Source organism: Octopus bimaculoides, chromosome 1 (genome assembly GCF_046866305.1).
Source record: "Octopus bimaculoides isolate indiv1 chromosome 1, ASM4686630v1, whole genome shotgun sequence".
NCBI lineage: Eukaryota > Metazoa > Mollusca > Cephalopoda > Octopoda > Octopodidae > Octopus > Octopus bimaculoides.
In genome coordinates, this window is record NC_142928.1 from 158,067,567 (window position 1) to 158,086,885 (window position 19,319).

The 19,319-nt window shown below is 34.8% G+C and overlaps 1 protein-coding gene across 2 annotated transcripts in view; it reads left to right on the forward strand.

Moving 5' to 3' along the window:
- LOC106868441 (retinal-binding protein) overlaps positions 1-13,310 on the forward strand; it is a 29,476-nt gene extending 16,166 nt beyond the window's left edge. For both annotated transcript variants that reach the window (XM_014913717.3, XM_014913718.3), the window contains 5 exons: positions 293-376; positions 1,569-1,675; positions 4,125-4,264; positions 7,811-7,959; positions 12,220-13,310. In XM_014913717.3, the coding sequence (XP_014769203.1) occupies positions 293-376; positions 1,569-1,675; positions 4,125-4,264; positions 7,811-7,959; positions 12,220-12,377 (638 nt within the window). In that variant the 3' untranslated portion in view covers positions 12,378-13,310. The remainder of the gene's footprint in view (positions 1-292; positions 377-1,568; positions 1,676-4,124; positions 4,265-7,810; positions 7,960-12,219) is intronic.
- The last annotated feature ends 6,009 nt before the right edge of the window (positions 13,311-19,319 follow it).

The window sequence follows — 19,319 nt, forward strand, 5'->3', positions numbered from 1 at the left end:
ACTACTCTTTGGTAAATAAAGACGTATTTTCTTGATATGGATATATTTCAGATTCATTCTTTGTCTATTTCATATAGACATTGGACATAGCTCCAACCAATTTATAATTAGACGTAAAGCACTGATAATAAACTCTTCGAATAGACGTGTTGAGATGTACTTTGTGAGATTCATATGTATCTAGTTACTAAACGCACACATACATATGTGTATGTGCATATATGTATGTGTGTGTATGTTTGTGAATATATATATATATATTTATATATATATATAACTGTACTCTTTTCAGCCCCAACACTATTTCCCGTCTTATATAAACTCGTGAAACCGCTTCTCAGTGAAGACATGAAGAACAAGATTTTTGTATTGGGAAGTAAGTAATCTTATTATCATTTCTTGATTGGCTCAATCAACCAACCTACCAATCGATTAATCACTCAGTCAGCTAATCCAAGTATTTAAAGAACGTTTCAGTTGCTTGTAAACGGTAATTATAGCTTGAAGGTACCTAACTAAATGGATAAAGTATTGGACTATGTACTCACATATTCATAGCTCTGTATTCGTAGCTCTGCATTCATAGCTACTGAAGAGATTTGATCCTGCCATTTGGCATGATACTTAATTCTACATAAATTTTAATTAACGTAGCTACGTGGAACGTGTACAAGGTTTTGTTTTGATTTTACCGGCAATATCCAGATAACCCTTCATGAGCGAAATCCATCTTTTGTCTGTTTAAAGCCAAAAAAGTGGGGGTGGACGGAACAAATGAACAGCACTCTGGTCTTTAGTTCTGAATTTTCTTGTTAGACAAATTTGTACAATTACAGATGAAAAAACGAGTTTCATTAACGATTTGAATCTTTGCAAATTTGTAAATGAGTAGCTTGAAAAATAATTATGTGAAAATAGATGCCATCAATAATCAAAATAAATAAATTCACACTTTAAAATAAAGGTGACTATTTAAGAAATGCATATCTAGTCACATTTACACTGCTTATATTCTGTCACTATCCGTTATTATGTAGATTATGTATTGAAACAGATTATTTGAAAAAAAAAATGTAATTGAAAAGATGGTTTGTCTACTCAGGCATGTTATTACAATGCGACTGTATCCATGCTTGCGTTTATTCAATTTCTATTGAGATTAACTTTGTATATGAAGATACAACAAAAAGGATTTGAAAAACTATGAATGGAAAATTTAACGGTTATCTACACAGTTATTCTAAGAACGTTTTATATTATCATCAGAACACAGATATAACTATTTGGTTTAAGCTTTATTCCCTGATAGAATGGGTGGAACGTTGACCAAAATACCTTGCAGCATTTAAATGTGTTCTCATTGTGTTTTGAGATCAAATCCCGCAGAGGTCGACTTTGTCTTCCATCCTTATGGGAGTAATAAAGTACCAGTCAATATACTCGGTCAGTTTCATCGATTGTAAAATATGCCTCCTCTTCATATACATAAAAACATAAAATCAATCAATAATCTAGAGTCATTTAGTTTCTGTCGTACTAATGAACATCGGTGACATCTCGGTTTTCAGATGACTTTAAAGACACACTGCTGGAATATATTGAAGCGGAGAACCTTCCTGCTTATTTGGGTGGTACAAAGACCGGTCCTGATGGAGATCCCAAATGTTTAGATGTGGTAAGTAGAAACTGCTGTTTCCATATATATAAAGCTAATTCAGGCTCCTCCTCAGAAATCTGTTTGTGACATTCCTAAAAGTTATGATTGTATTTCTATCTACAAACATTTGGCAAGTAGATTTTCATTTTCTTCATCTGCAAAAGTATTCCATATCGAACTGATGACAGCATTGATTGCTATCACATTATAGTTTTAACAATATTTTCACCGTTTTCACAAGGTAAGTCACCTCGCTCATATGAAGTTTAAGACGTTTGGAGTGGTCTTAAGAGGGCCCAGAAATGAAATGAAATGAGAGACGTGAGATTTGCAGAATCGGTACTACTTGTGCCGCTCACAAAGTTTTTCTAAAAGAACATAAATTTTAGCGTTTCCTTCATAATTTTCATATACCAAAACTAGCATACCCGTGTCGTCAAAAATGCCGACAGCTTTTATTAATGATAGAAAATGGCGCATCAATACAATGGTAAAACCATTGCTAAATGTAAGCAAACTAATAAATATATGAAGTACTTGAATTAGATACGGTTGAACTGTCACAGCTGAAAATATCGTGTATATGATGTATGTGTGTATGTGTGTGTGTATACACACACGCAGACATACATATATATGTATATATATATATATATATATATATATATATATATACACTCACATACGCACGCACACGCACGTACACGCGCGCGCGCGCACATATGCATTTAGGTCTCCACGAAGTATGTATATATATAAATATATATATATATATATATATATATATCAGAGGCGACTCCAGGTCATCAGTGTCACTCGGGCTCATCACAGATTTCGCAAAAGACACATGCCTGCTCGAAGAATTTCACGTTTTTCCGCTTTATTCCTAGCCCCAAATGGCTTATTTTTTATATCTAGCATTATGTCTTTTTCGATTTCTAAGTTGAGGGTAAAAATAAAGCAACACTGCAAAACACAACTGGTCTTTACACAGAGACACACAGAATAACAGCACTCAAATAACGACAGCGGAGTGCACAACAAACATCACCGATCTGACTGTTGCATGTACTCTTGACAAAAGATGCCAGTTAGTCTTTTACACCTACCAGGCTCGTTCGTATAAGCCCATGATACTGGATAATGTTTCGCTCCTTTAAGAATATTGTAGAATGGAAACTTTTCATAGATTGGAATTTAAATCCTAATCTTTATAGAAATTTATTATTTTAAGAAAACATTGAATATGAATTACTTTTAATTTTTACGATTATACGTAGATAACAACTCGGGCTGTAACTTCTGAGCCCGAGTCAGGTGCGTGTGAACGATATCGCGAGAACGTCTGCTACGAATATTTTTTGACACAGGGCACCTCTAAGACGACCGCCAGATGCTGAACGACAATAAATGCGACCAGGCTCAGTAAGAAGTGCCCGGGTTATTGGCTGAAATTACATACTTGAAGTCAGTGTTGTCAGAAATTAAATCAGCTTGAAAATATACGTTCAGTTTACTAAATTCATATTCTGGTTAAACCCGAACAGCCCGATATATATATATACGTTTACATACATACATGCATATATATATATATATATATATATATATATATATATATATACATTTACATGTATACATATATATATATATATATATATATATATATATACATTTACATACATACATGCATATATATATATATATATATATATATATATACATTTACATGTATACATATATATATATATATATATATATATATCCCCCTCTCTACACATAGACGCACACATACACACCTACTTACCTACAAATAGGTAGGTAGGTGTGTGTGAGCGTGTGCATAAAACCATTTATCCTCTTTTCGAGGCAGTAATGGGTAAGGACCCCCTTCGGTCATGACTGACCATGGGATTGCACCTAGAAAGTTACCCTCCGCGGCACAAGTCCAGGCAAGGTTGTTTATGGAAGACCAGCAAGGGAACGGGAAAGACCGATACAGCTTTGCACCAGTGATGTCGCAACACATTTCTACAGCTGAATGAACTGGAACAACGTGAAATAAAGTGTCTTGTTGAGGACAACACACAGCCCGGTCCACGAATCGGACTCACTACCTCATGCGCCCAACGCTCTAACCACTGAGCCCTCAAAGCATTCTGGAATGAACGTATCAAAACAAACCAGAGGTATAACTTGTTCCGTATGTATATAGTGTGATTAAATGGTATGATCTACTGTTGACAGAGAATACAGAACCACCGATATACAACAAAAAGCTCGGTTATTGGTATAATGATGCTACCGATGCATCTTTTCAATAACCAGTACACTTCGTTCTCGATTGTTCAGTCCAGTATTAGCAAGTTACTGATGCATCATTAGCTGTCTTCATATTTTCAATCTATTTTTGGATCAATGGTCTAATATGGTTTACTATATGTTTTGCTTGTTTTTGTATTTTCAGATTTGCCATGGTGGTGAAGTACCTAAAGAATTCTATTTGGAAAATACCGAAGACTTCGAAACTATGGAAACCATTACTGTTGGAAGTGGTGATAAGATTTACATTGAATATGAAATCGAAAAGGAAGACAGTTTCCTTAAGTAAGTAGAAGACATACTAAAACATACAAAACACTCACACACACACTCATTTCATAAATACATACATACATACAGGCATATCCAATCATGCACATATACACATACACATATGTGAATGTATATGTGCATTTACTAAGAAATACCTTACATATATATACACACACACGCACTAGTATTGGGATTCCTCTTAGCCCATTTTTGTCTCATTTATGCAAACTACTTTAGCGATAGATGTGTTCTGCTTTTGTATTGCTTTTTTTATATATATCTAAGAGTCTCGTTCTGCCGAAGATAAGGAAGAGCAACTGCTGTACTGATGATGTTTATTGAGGCAGAAAGACATGCCTCCTCCCAGCTGTCCTCTTGCCTGCATACAATCTTCTATATCATATATATATATATATATATGAATATATTAATGTACAAAATATATTAATGAATGTACAATGTTATATATCCATCACGGCTGATCTTACAAATCGATTTCGCGCTAGGAATACAATGGAGTGTTAGGTAACAATCCCATTATATAACCTTACGCTCCTCAGAGTTAGCCGATATGGAATGGAATATGGCGACTGCTCCATATTCCCTTATATGTGTATATATGAATATATATTTATAGGTATATATGTATGCGTGTATACAGAGATGCTCCTCGACAGGTCAATTATATGACATTTTTGTTACCTAATTTAAGTTTGCCTATTTAGGCGGTCAAAAGTTGTGCTATCAGTTTGGTGTAATGGTAAAGAAAGCTATATATTTACAGATGAAACGTTTTAATCTCACAATGTTACAGTTTCTACTACTATTATTATCATCATCATCATCATTATTATTATTAAGGCGGTGAGCTGGAAGAATCGTTAGCACGCCGGACAAAATGCATAGCGGTATTACGTCCGTCTTAACGTTCTGAGTTCAAATTCCGCCGAGGTCGACTTTGTTTTTCATCTTTTTTGGGGTCGATAAATTAAGTACCAGTGAAACACTGGGATCGATGTAATTGACTCATCCCCTCCCCCAAAATGGCAGCCCTTATGGCAAATTTTGAAACCATTATTATTATCATCATCATCATCCTCATTATTATACGTATATGCATACATGCATATAGGTTCAAAATTAATCTCACGAATAACATGAAAAAGACAAAGTCAACAAAGATATGTTTAGTCTTACGATCGTCGAAGCATAACCCCCATTGCAATTACCAAAGTAGTGCTGAGAAAATTACGAAGTAAATGTATAGGATTTTACAGTGATTGGTGAAGAAGGTTAAAATTGTTTAAATAATAAACAATTCGATGATGCCTTCAGCATAAAAAACAATAAAGTTAGTGCTAATATATTTTATGTAGACGTCTTAAGACAATTTTATGTTGAGGAAAAAATAATATTCAATGGTTAATTTTTTTTCTTTTTTCTTTTTTCAAATATAGTAAACATTCATTGGTTATTCTGTAAACACTGTTAAATTCTTACTCCAACCGATATCCAATATACTTGATATTTTTTCATTATTACTTTGGTAGGTACAGTGAAGTTTATGCTTTACCGTACGATTTTAATAAAACCGAAATATGCCCAAATTTGTCTCTGGTACATACCGAAAATTTAAAATTATGTTAGTTAATGGCTAATATTGCTTATTTCCATTAGCTTTTTAATTTTCGCTGTACTAAATATCTAACACTAATCTGCCTGTTGCTTTTCATAAGGATGGCACCTCTGAGCAAATGTATCTATAATCGACTAGATAAAACATCTGACTTTTATTCTATGGATCATGAGATAACAACCCGCTGAAACTGTTACATTAAGTGCTTTGAATAAATCACTTGACTTGAATAGCCTTACTTCAATACTTGTTTTGTATTTTACCCTGATTTTCAATCAGTTATTGCTTCACTGCTTGTGCAATAGAATTAAACAATGCAGTCATTGCATAGAGTGCTTATAACAATACCTCTATCTTCTCCTAACTCAGTAACTATATCATGTTGTTTCCATATTTCCAATGTTGGCTTCAGTCACTATTATTTTGTTCTTATGTTCATGATAGCTAAAGCCGAACCTTTTGTTGCTACAATAAAACACGAATTTTCGTGAACGAATAGGAGATCCACTCAGTGGTTATTCGAATTAGTAGAAACAACTGCAAAATCTCTTTCAAATCACACTTTTATGTCTTCAGAAAAGATTTTCACGATGAATAATGTAATCCGAAGTAGATTATACATTAAACAACTGAAAGAGTAGTTATGGCTGGAAAGCCTTTGGTCATCACGACCAACTTGAAATTAATCAGTTTCAGCGATGCTGCACCATTTGCCATTCCTAGGATATGAAAAAGTGGCCATGTTGGTATCATTGCAATATTTATGCAAAGCGAAGTCTACGTGAGTCGTAAATTGGAGTTTCTCACTCCCATTCTACAATCATCATTGTAATCATCATCGTAATCATCATCATCATCATCATCGTCATCATCATCATCGTCATCATCATCATCGTCATCATCATCATCGTCATCATCATCATCGTCATCATCATCATCATGTGTGTGCGTGTATCTAAGTAAACACACAGAGACTCCATTAAGTAGATCGTAGGAACTTGTGTTGTTCCTCACACATACAACATTAAGAGTCTTTACTATATAATGAACATTGTTACAGCATAAGTCATGATTTGCTCGAAACTGCTGGTCAAGATATATACTGCTGCGTATCTCCTTTTATTTTTTTGTATGCTTTATTCTGTACTCAGTATTTTGTATTGCATACAGATATACTCATTAAGCCTACTTGTATTTATCTGTCTTTACACACACACACACACACACACACACACACACACACAGATATATATATATATATATATATATATATATATATATATATATATATATATATATATATATATATATACACAAGGGTTTCTTTCAGTTTCCGTCTATCAAATCCATTCACAAGGCTTTGGTCGGCCCGAGGCTAAAGTAGAAGACACTTGCCCAAGGTGCCACACAGTGGGACTGAACCCGGAACCATGTACCTGGTAGGCAAGCAACTTACCGCACAGCCAATATATATATATATATATATATATCATGCAAATAAGTAACAAAGATGTCCAGGTTTCATTGCATTACGGCTGTTTCAAGCGGTTCCATTTAATCGATCAATCAAACGGTCATAATGCACTGACACGTGGACATCTTTGTAACTTACAAAACGCTTCTTGATGAACTTACTCTACTAATAGAATATGTACACACCTGGTATCAAAACTTAATTTTAAGTTGCTTTTCCATGTTGACCTTAACAGGTAAACTCTGTCACTCTCTCTCTCCCTCTTCCTATATATATGTATGTGTACGTATGTACTTTTGCTTGGTTTGTGTGCGTGCTGTATCGAGGGGAAGAGGCGGTGAGATACTTATTAGAATAGCATCTCTCTAACAACGTCATATCAGTGCATGTGATTTAAACTATTGTTTATTTTGTTCATTTATTTCATTTACTTTTTTATCTTCTTTAGATGGGAATACAAAACTGAAGAACACGATATCGGATTTGGAGTTTTTAGAAAGAATGGTGACGACTGGGAAGAGGTTGTGCCTATTCAGAGAACTGACTGTTCCATCATGACTCTTGATGGCAGCTACAAATGCAAAGATCCCGGAACATGTAAGTAGTATTGTTGGCGGTAATGTTGGCTGAGGTGGTGATGGTGGTTGTAGTGGTGGTAGTTGTCTTGTTGTTGGTTGCGGTGACGGTGGTGATGGCAGTTGTTGGTGGCGGTGGTGGTTGTGATGGCGGTTATGATTGTTGTTGTTGTTAATAGTGGTGGCGGTGGCGGCGGTAGTGTTTAGCCTCAGTTCAGTGTTTATCCGACCAGCAGAAATATGATATAAAAACATAAGTCTTCTAGCCTCGATCGCAGTTAGATTTAAATGAAACTTGAGAATTTGTATCTAGCATTGCCTTATCTAGTGAGTTCTCGTCCTTTTTTTAAACCGAAGTGAAAGGTTTCAGAGGAATTTGATTGCAACTTCTTGCGCATCAATCAACTGCATTGTGGCTCCTTTAAGGGATCATTTGTAAGTACTTTGCATTTACACCTAGAGAACACCATCATTTACAAGGCTCCTTTAATTAAATGTTATGTGATGGAAGCGGTAGAGAGCTGAAGTAAACGTTTTAATGTATTTAGCTTCGACCGCCTACATTATACGTTCAAATCTCTTTCGGGCCCAACTTTGCTTCTCACTGTTTTATGCCGATAAAAGTATTATCAGAAAATTGTTGAGGCCGATTCAGTGGATTATACAGATTTTTGATCTTGCACCAGTGTGAGAATTCAACGCCTTACAGGAGTCGAATGTAACTTCCTTCCTTTGATAATTTATGAGAAACTAAATTACTTATACACTGTGAATGGCACAAGAGTGCAGGCATGATTGTATGGTTAATAAGTTTGCTACGCAACTACGAGATTTCGACTTGAATCAGCTCAAGATTTGTAAGTGAGCGCTGCATCGACCAAAACTTTGTGAACATTGGTAGACAGAAAATGTTTTGATATCCAGTAGGCTTTAATCCATCGTCCGATTTAACATTATTACTATTACTTGGCACATGGATAACTTTAGCAAAGTTTAGCAAAGACTTTAGCAAAGTTTACTCTGTTGCAAGTATTTGAGCCAGGTCACCGGTCAAAGTATAACTTTCTCCCTGCCTTCCATTAGTTTTAGAGGTCTTGAAATAATTGGTAGTTTCAATCCCAAAAGAAATCATTATTACCTATAGTTTATTGATAGGTACCTCTGATCAGTGAAAGGTCAAGCAAATTATCCGCACGAGTGTCAAGAAATATAAATAATATCAATATTAAATCTAAAAATTTCAATAGTATTTATATTAAATCTGAAATCATCCGTCTTTACGTTCTGAGTTCAAATTCCGTCAAGTGCGACTTTGTCCTTCATCCTATGAAGTCGATAAAATAAATACCAGTTGAAAGCTGTGGTTGATATAATCCGCTTAACTTCTCTCCAGAAATCGCTGGCCTTGTACCAAAATTTGAAGCTAATATTAAATCTGGAACTTCAGTCTATTTAGATGTCTTATTGATTTAACATTAAATCGAATTATCTCAATCTTAATAACATAAAAATTAAATAGATTAATGAATTATCTGATTATTACGCTTATTTTGGTCACTGGATAATGCTGATTATATTATTGTTCAGTAAGTTAAAACATCAATATTTCACCTGCAAGCAAAATAAATAAATTCTAATTTATTTTAATCAGATGATAATATCTTTTAGGAATACGTGAAATTCCTAAATTCCCATGTACGTTTCCCAACATAGAGGATATTTATGCCTAGAGGACATTGATTACCCCACACCATTCTTTTAACTAAACCATTAAAAGAGAAAATATATAATGCATATAATTATGCATATATACAATTATTACTCAAATTTGAGGGATGATTTTAATAAATTATATCGAATGTTGTAACTGGTTGGTATGTTGTCTTATCAACTCCAGAAAGATAAAAGGCAAAATCGACCCAGGCGAAATTTGAACTCAGAAAGTAGTATTTATATTGACACAATTTCGTGAAATGCAATGTACAGTGTGTAGTGAAAACTGAGCTTCTGTTTCACAGAGCCTCAGCTTGAAGTTATTTTCATTTTACTGACAACGTTTAGAGATATACCGGGCTGGATAAAAATCAACAGATGTCCTACGTACCGCCTGACACCAACAGTGAATCCTCCTCTACACTTCCATTGACAATACAGTGAGGCATAAGTGCTGTTTGTAAAATAATAGATTAAAAATTTGGTTTTCTCACAAGCTAAACTCAACAACCTTTTAGAGTTGACACTAAAATAGCAGGCAACAAAAACAATCCAAAATTTTCGATACAATTTATTATTAGAAGGGAGAAATACAATTACTGAAATTTATCGGAAACTATTTTTTCAATAGAAATCAATTTTGGTAGTAATTTATTGGAAAAATATATTTTTGTGTGTAAAAAAAAATTATTTGTACAAAGCAAAATATCTTTTATTCAGTTGGCTTCAAACCTTGAGGATATATAGAATTTCAACACAAAATATTATTGCTTAATGCTGCTTACTTTTATACTTTAAAATGTTTAAAATATTTTCTTGTTATATATGTATATATATATATATATATATATATATATATATATATATATATATATATACACAGGGTGTTCCAGAAGTCTCGGGCACATTTTGACATTGAATATCTCGAAAACTATTAAGGACATAAAAGCGCACCTGATATATTCTGAAAGCCTGCAATTTCAAGCTTTTTAATGGAATGTTCAAAGATGCTCAATGTGAGCACCGTTGGTCACACAGTACACATCAAGCCGGTAGTCCAATTCTTGCCAAACACGTTCCATTCATTGCGTTGTCGATGGTTGCAACAGCTTTCGTTATTCAGGCCTTCAGTTCATCCACGTCTTTTGGAAGGAGAGGCACATAGACCAGTTCTTTCACAAACCCCCACAAAAAGAAATCGCAGGGTATGAGATCTGGAGAGCTGGGGGGCCAGGGCATGAGAACGCGATCATCTCGCCCATACCGTCCAAGGAAGGATTTTGAAAACATTAGTAAGACAATCCAGCTTGGACATTATAGTTAATTTGAAACTTAAGTAACTGAATTTGGAAATTCATTAAATCTTAGCCATCTGGACCTGCTTTAAGAATAATACAGCATTGGCTAAGTAGCCTTCATAATCTATTTAATCTGATTTATTGTAACAGCTTGGCATAGATTAATTCACATGTGTACGACGTTTAATTTAACAAATATTGTCATTGCCTTTAGCACAATATATTTTTATAGTTAAAATATCTACATCTTCACTTTGTTAATAGATGAAAAAAAAAAATTAATGAGAAATTCAGCAACGTATTACTTACTGCAAATAGTGAAGCATTAAAATAGACCAATTTCTTAATTCAAAATGCAAACAACACAATAAACGAATAAAGTGGCATACATAGATAACCATAAAACCATAGCCGTCACTCATATGCATATGTTTTTGTTTTGTTTGTTTTATTTATTACGGCCACATTTTGAGGGGGCCTACTTCTTTTGCACAGTTTGCACCATTATAGATCCGGTACCGAAAAGATAAAAACGAACATTGATGCCTCATTCCTTCGATGCCCTAAGAAAGTAGTTATTTTGCTCAATGATTAATCCGTTACTAAGTATATGCTAAGGGAAAATACGTTCGTTATCCATCCAGTTGTTCCTTAAAACATTGGTTTCAAATTTTGGCACAGGGCCAGCAATTTTGGAGGAGGGAGAAAGTCGATTGTATCGACCTAATGCTTTCATGATTCTGCCGGCTCACCGCTTTATTCTTCTTTAAAATATTGATTTCAAATTTTGGTACAAAGCCAGCAATTTACGGGATAGGAGTAAGTCGATTATGTCGACCCCGGTGCTCAACCAGTACTTATTTTATCGATCCCGAAGGGATGAAAGGCAAAGTCAACCTCAGCAGCATTTGAACTCAGAAGATGAGGACGGACGAAATAGCGTGCTAATGATTCTGACAGCTCACCGCTTTATTCTTCTTAGAAATATACGTTGTTTGTAAGACAGCGAGCTGGCAGAAATGTTAGCACGTCGGCATTTCGTCCATCTTTACGTTCTGAGTTCAAATTCCGCCGCGGCCGACTTTGTGTGTGTGTGTGTGTGTGTGGACCCATTTCCGAGTCGATAAAATAAGTACAAGTTGAAAACAGGGGTCGATGTAATCAACTAAATCCCTCCCCCAAAATTGCTGACCTTGTGTCAAAATTTGGAACCAACATTGGAACTTTGTAAGAAATAACACAATAACTTATACATTTTTTTTTATTTGCAGATGCCCTGTGCTTCGACAATTCTTTTAGTATGATGACTTCAAAGAATGTCCGTTATACTGCAGAAGTTATGAATCCTGAAATTGATGTTTTGAAAGAAGATCTTGATAAAATGATCAAAGACAGCACTTGGGATGAACTTTCTGCTCAAATCAATTAGATTAATATATAAATCTAAACGCACACACTAACATACATACATGCATACCCATATAAACAAAAACCTCGTTGTTAGATTCAGAGATATGTTGATAGAGAAATTCAATTCCAGCAATGCTCAAATGAATAGTATCAGTAACAACTAGGAGTTGGACATTAAAAGCAACATTAACAACGAACTAATGAGAAGCTATTTAACGAAAGTCATAAGAATTGTCCTGTTCACACGAATAAATATTTGAGTGCAAATCTTCCTCTATAGAATGTTTTATTGAAATATCTAAAGTAATTTCTATAACCTTCCGAAATATCCTTCTGAAAAATAGTACAAAACTATCTAATGATATATTGATCTGTATTTGAAGATAAAATTGATATTATGCTTCAGATATTTCAGATTTGTTTCGGCCCGTGGTGGCACATATCAACTCTAACTTTAATCCATGCCTATTTTACATGACATTTAGAACATTTTGGAGAACTTAAAGCAAAATATCATGAATTTATTTAAAATACAAAAATTTCAATAACGGAAAGAAATTCCAATCATTTGTTGTTGTTTTTTGTTTTTTCTAATATTCAATGGATCATTAAAATTAATATAATAAACTAACACTATTTTAATAATAACGATAATAATAATAATTTTTTTCTTTTATTAGCCACAAGGGTTCACATACAAAAACATTAAATGACATACAACAACATAAAAGACAAAAACTGAACGATACAATAATAGTAAGGATTATAACGCTAGTGATCAGTTATTAGCGACTTCTGAAAAAGTCGACAAATCTCCTGTTGTTACTAATACCGATGTTACTGATATCAACTTATGACAATTGTTTTAAATGCTTCCTTTTCGCTATTATTCATTTTTTTAATGTATCTTCTAAATCTTCATCCTTTCAAATAAAGATAGAGCATAAATAAATTGTTTCTTGCTTTTTTTTCTTCTTCTATTGATATGTATGTATTTCTGTTCAAATACGTCTATATGTGTAAACGCATATAAAAACGACAGGAATATAAGTTTAATATCCTGTATGGCAATTCTCTTGACCAAAATATAAACAGCTTTGCAGTTGATATGAGAAATCAACAATATAGTTGTTTGAAAGTTCAAATATTTTACTCCCATAACGTAGATTTTTTTAGTTTTTTTTATTTTCATTATACTGCCACATCATATTTACATTATCAGAATCATACTTTTTTTCTTATACAAACACTTTAAAACATTTTAAAATATTTTTGAATGGGTGTATGGGGAAACATACTGAATCTATTTTTTCCACAAAAATTATATTTATAAAATAAAGGCATGTCATATGTTACAGGGCGTCTTCTATCCTAGCAAATACGGTAATAAGAATTAATAAAAATTTCTATAGAACATCTGTTGGAAAGATCAACCTCTATTAAAAGAACTTGAAAAAGACGAAAAATGGATGCTTGAAAAATTTATGATGACATAGTTTCAATTCTCAGTTTATATCAAGTACTGACGACAACTTTAGTTACATGGACTTTTGGTCATATCAGGTCAAAGCTTCGACTTTATGTTTCCACTTTCAGCTAATGTGGTTTTGTGATGTATATACACTAACGCATACTCACGCATACATGTGTGTGAGTGTATACATATACATTTAAGTACATGCATACATACTAATCTGAATATATATACATTTACATACACACATACAAAAATACCATGTTGATGTTGAAATTCCCATGAAGGAGAATTGGATCTAGGTTAGAAACCGGCTCTTCCTTTATTGGCAAAAAATCTTGAAATAAAACTGAATAATGACATACATACATACACACACACACACATACGTACGTACGTACATACATACATACATACATATATAAAAGAGACAAGTCTAAAATAATGGTCATTGCATATAATTCCTTTATTAGAGCAAATTTGGCTTACAGTTGTTTCCAGTAATTATTATAGATAGGTTTACTCAATCGGTCGATTAATCAATTGAGGTGAATTGAACGACCTAAGATAATTAATGCTACTTGCGCCAAAGCCATTACTGGAAATTTTCGTGAGCCATAACTTGGGACCCTGCCAAAAGATTATTTCGAGTTCATCACTAATCTAAGTAATGTTGTTAGCCTGGTGTGCCAACAGAGAGCTTATGAATTATTTTGCCTGGATTGATAATCCCTCACTATTCGTTCTATATACAATATATACAAACATACATATATATATATATATGTGCAAAAAGAAAAAGAATGACTTCACTGTTAGTTCTAATTAGTTTAATTTGCTATTTTTTTAAATATTTTAATAATATAAATTTTAGTTCATAGATCTAGGAAGTTCTTTGTTAACTTGGGTGTGGAGATTATTTTTTTAAATTCCTTGTTAACTTTTTGGGAGAACTTTCTTACATTCGTTGTCAAACAGATCTGAGGATTTGGGGCTTTGTGATTCTATATATAGGATTTGGGTGTGTTTGCGGTGGGTTTGGGTTTTGTTAATCAGTGTGGGAGTGAAAGTAATGAATGGTCAACACAAGATACTTGATTGGGAGTGGAGTTGGGAGGTGGTGGGGTATTAAAGGAATGTTTTGTGAAGCCATTTAAGTAGTTAATAGTGCAGCATGAGGACAAAAAAGCAGAGAGAAATTTAACTGGTTTAAACAAAATTAAAGATCATCGTAGGGTGCGGAATAGTGAAGTAGAGTAACCCCAATGAGCCTTTTTATGTTTTAGAGTGTCCGGGACTAGTGAAAAGAAGGAAAAGAACTGAAAGCATGGCATGACTGACATCCGCTAAACGCACTCAAGAATCAGGTGGTGGTATTAAACCTGACAGCGGATTAAGTCAACCGAATCAGAATGCAAAGAGCCAGAATAAATACCGCAAGGCATCTCGTCCAAGACTCTAGCAATTCTACCAGTCCACCATTCTAGACTACCACACGGGATTTGAATACAAAGCTGAGAGAGTCGGAACAAGCTCTGCAAGATATTTAATCCTACCTTCTAACTACTCTGCCAGATTTAGACCTAAGCTAAGTAAGCTACAGCTTATGTTTCACAATTTACAAGGACCTCAAAATAACTGAAAACCATGTACGGTTGCAATTTTTATGAGGCGTTCCTGTGTAATTTCTAACCGGGTCCTACAAACTTTATACTGCTTAGTATCTCACTATGATTTAAATCCAGCATTTGATAGGGGCAGTCAAATCGTTCGTGTTCAGTGGTTAGAAAACTACTCAGAAACACATGTGCATGCATTCAATAACACAAATGAAAGGATAAAAAAATGAAACACCATGAGTTCCAATAAAGTAAATGAACGGGGATGTTATGTAAGAGGAAGGAAAATGACCAGAAGCAGAAAAAGCATTTGTTGATGTTAAGGTGCCTTGCGGTATACATAAATTCGTAGTGTAAATGTTGATAACAATGGAAACTAACATGCAGACCGAGGTTTCAATTCCTGGTTGCGAATTCAGTGTCTCTCCTATACAGATAGCTAGAAAAAGAAGAAAACATGAAGTGCGGCATGAGGACAAAAGCAGAAAAAGAGAAAATTAACTGGTTTAGACATAATTAAAGACCATTGTATGGTGTGGGATAGTGGAGTAGGTTTTAACTAATTATTCCGGAAGTGGAGAGTAGCACTTATGAGCCTTTTTATGCTTTTAGAGTGTCTGAGACTAATGGAAAAAAAAAAGGGAAAGAATTGGGGGTATGGTATGAATACGTGCAACAGAATGACAACCGGTAAACGCACTCAAGAATCGAATGATGGTATTAAACCTGGCAACGAATTAAGTCAACCGAATCAGAATGCAAAGAGCCAGAATAAATACTACGAGGCATCTCGTCCAAGGTTCTAACAATTCCGCCAACCCATCACTTTTGATGACAGGTGGATCTGTAGTGTCAGATCATGAGTTTGGCGAGTAAATCTTCTAATGTCCTTGTTATGGATATTACTGAGACTTACCTTCAAACATTCATCCAAATACCAGCTCTTTCTTTCTTCCTTTCTTTCTTTCTCTCTCTCTCTCTCTCTCTCTCTCTCTCTCATTCTTTCATTGTTCCTCTGTGTGGAATGGTCTTGTACCTCCACCTCTTGAGCACTCCCAACTCTCTTTTATCTCTTTCTGCTGTCACCCATATTGCGTCCACGTACCCCAGGCTCTGCAATAACTACTACTCCTTCGTTCTTATAACGATTCCCGCCCCCCCCCCCCCGTCCTGCAATTGTCGATTTGTAACTGCTAACGTAGAACGAAAAAGGTATCAATTTGAAGAAGAATCTGCAAAGACCATAGACACAGCTCCTTCTTCCGTCTGAAATCTTTAAAATAAGTAAGTAAATAAATAAATAAATAAATAAATAAATAAATAAAATCTAATTGAAAGAGTCGAAGAAATTACAAAAATGAGATGGCAGTTTTAGTATGAGAAAAGATATATATTTTTTGCAAGTATCGTTAGAGCATCGATATTTTTTCCAGATCTTTACGTCCTGAGTTCAAATCCTGCCGGAGTCAATTTTGCCTTTCAACATTGTGGAATCGATAGGACAAAGTGTGATGCCAGTCAATAAAGTGCTGGGATTGAAATTTTAGAGGTGATTTGAAACCGAACTGCCAGATAACCGGTCACGCATCACGATCAACCCACAGTAGTTTCACATGATCGGTCTATCAAGCAACCAATCAACGTCAAACCATCGCGTGATTCAATCTTTTAGAATTTTCACTTTGTACTCTATAAAAAAGCCGCTTTTGATGGTAATTGCAGAATGTTGAGGCAGCTGCACGTTGTGTCTCCATTCTCACCACAGCCAGACAGTTAAGACGAGATGGCCGATAATCAACAGAAATTTTCGTCGCTATGAATATAACATAATTGCTTTCAGTTATGATGGACCAGCCACAGACTGTTGTATCATTAAGCTTGTAAACTCCAAGCAGTATGTCTCTCCTAGTATGTAATTATTGTTATTATTTGTAAATGACCAACACAGTCAAACTCTATGTACAATAATAAAATCTTCTGTTAACTATTCGCAGTTGTTGTCAGTTATTCCTTCAAGCACTCCGAGAAATGCTTTTTTATTCAGTAACTCAACCAGTCATCACTGCAGACCAGCCAACGACATAGTCACTCGTTGTAACACAATAATATCATCGACTACCCATTCTCGCCTTCAAAACTGTTAGCGTTGTGCCTATATTTGAAACAAATTATTACAATAATTGTTAGTGTTTTGTCGATGTAGGCATTGAGGTTATGCAGTCTATAAGTAGTCTGCAAGACTACTTATAGACTGGTAAGAAGTTTACTTCTCAACATCAAGGTTTCAGGTTCAGTCCCACTGCATGGCACCCTGGGCAAGTGCCTTCTACTATAGTTCCGGACCGACCAAGCCTTGTAAGTGGATTCGGCAGAAGAAAGGTGAAAGAAGCTTGTGGTATGCATGTATGCGCGCGCGCATGTGTGTGTTATCTCTTCCCGCCACCGCTTAACAACCGGTGCTAATTTATTTATGATTCCGTAACTTAGCGTTTCAGCAAAAGAGATTCATAGAATAAATACCAGACTTAAATATAAGTACTGGGGTGATTTGTTCGATTAAAAGCCTTCAAGGCGATGCCCCAGTATGGTCGCAGTCCGACGACTGAAACAAGTAACAGACAAAGGCTAAAAGATACGTCATGCAGTGAAGAAAATTATCTAATTAAGTGATAATACTGATGCGGTGTGGGAAAGAACATATCAGCCTAGTGACAAATATGACCTTATCTGATCTTAATAAAATCGGGTGACAGCTTCGGACGGATTTCATTAAATCTCCTATTTAAATCTCCTCGGCAAAATATAGCTTTTTTTCGTACAGAGAGTACTGTACATGTGTTATCATCGAAAATGATGATAATAACTTAATTCTAATCATCAGATCATGATTGTTCTTTTCACTGCATAATTAACTAATTAGGTTGTTCCACAGACATGCTCGCACGCAACATGCTGAATATCAACAATATAAAATTAATAAAATTAAAGGTAATTATGATCAATTAAATGATTTTCCAATTTGAATTAAAATAGATAGTGGTGCATCTTGTTCGGCTATTCCGTATTCCTTTATTGATAAAATCAGTTCACCATTAGTTCACCCATCAAAGATTTTAACAATTTAAGACGATTCAGCACTGAAAATAAGGAAACCGGTATTGCTAAATTTTCATACAATCACACATGTTCGTCTGTAGAACAGACAAGGACCATTAAGTCATCCTTAGGATGAGTGATGACTTATGCGGTGACATTATCCGTGACCATTTTCAGTTCAGTGATAAGACCAAGTCAAGACGACTGGGGGTGGAGAGGGATGCAATGGATGACCAACATATCTTTACTTACCTCATCTTGGTCTCTGCAACCGCTTTCCCCTCTGTCGAACCATGGAGGTTACTTACGCAGAATTCGCTGGATTCAGCCTTCACATGCGTAAGTACGCAAGGTCTAATATTTTAATAAACCCATAGCTGAGACCATGACGGATACTAGTACTCTGGATAAGAGTTGACCTGGGAACAATAATGACTAAGTAATGGTTCCACACTTCTCAAAGCCTTGCTACTCCCGAACCAGGCCCCCACTTCCGGATGCAATTTAAAGTCTTACCTAGAACAATATAATGCTACAAACAATAATGATGCTATGAAGCAAAACTGTGGATTTCGATTCACCAAATGGCTTTGAAGTAATTGGAAGAGATGTCTTATATCAAGATACATGGGTAGCCATTGTGAAAGGTTATGCGGCTATCTTTCTTGTGAAGATGCTGAGTATGGGATAACTATTGCTTGTAAAGTGCCTTTCTGTTTACAAGAGGAAGTTTTAAAAAATAAGAAAGTGTTAAAGTAGCCTTGAGAGACTT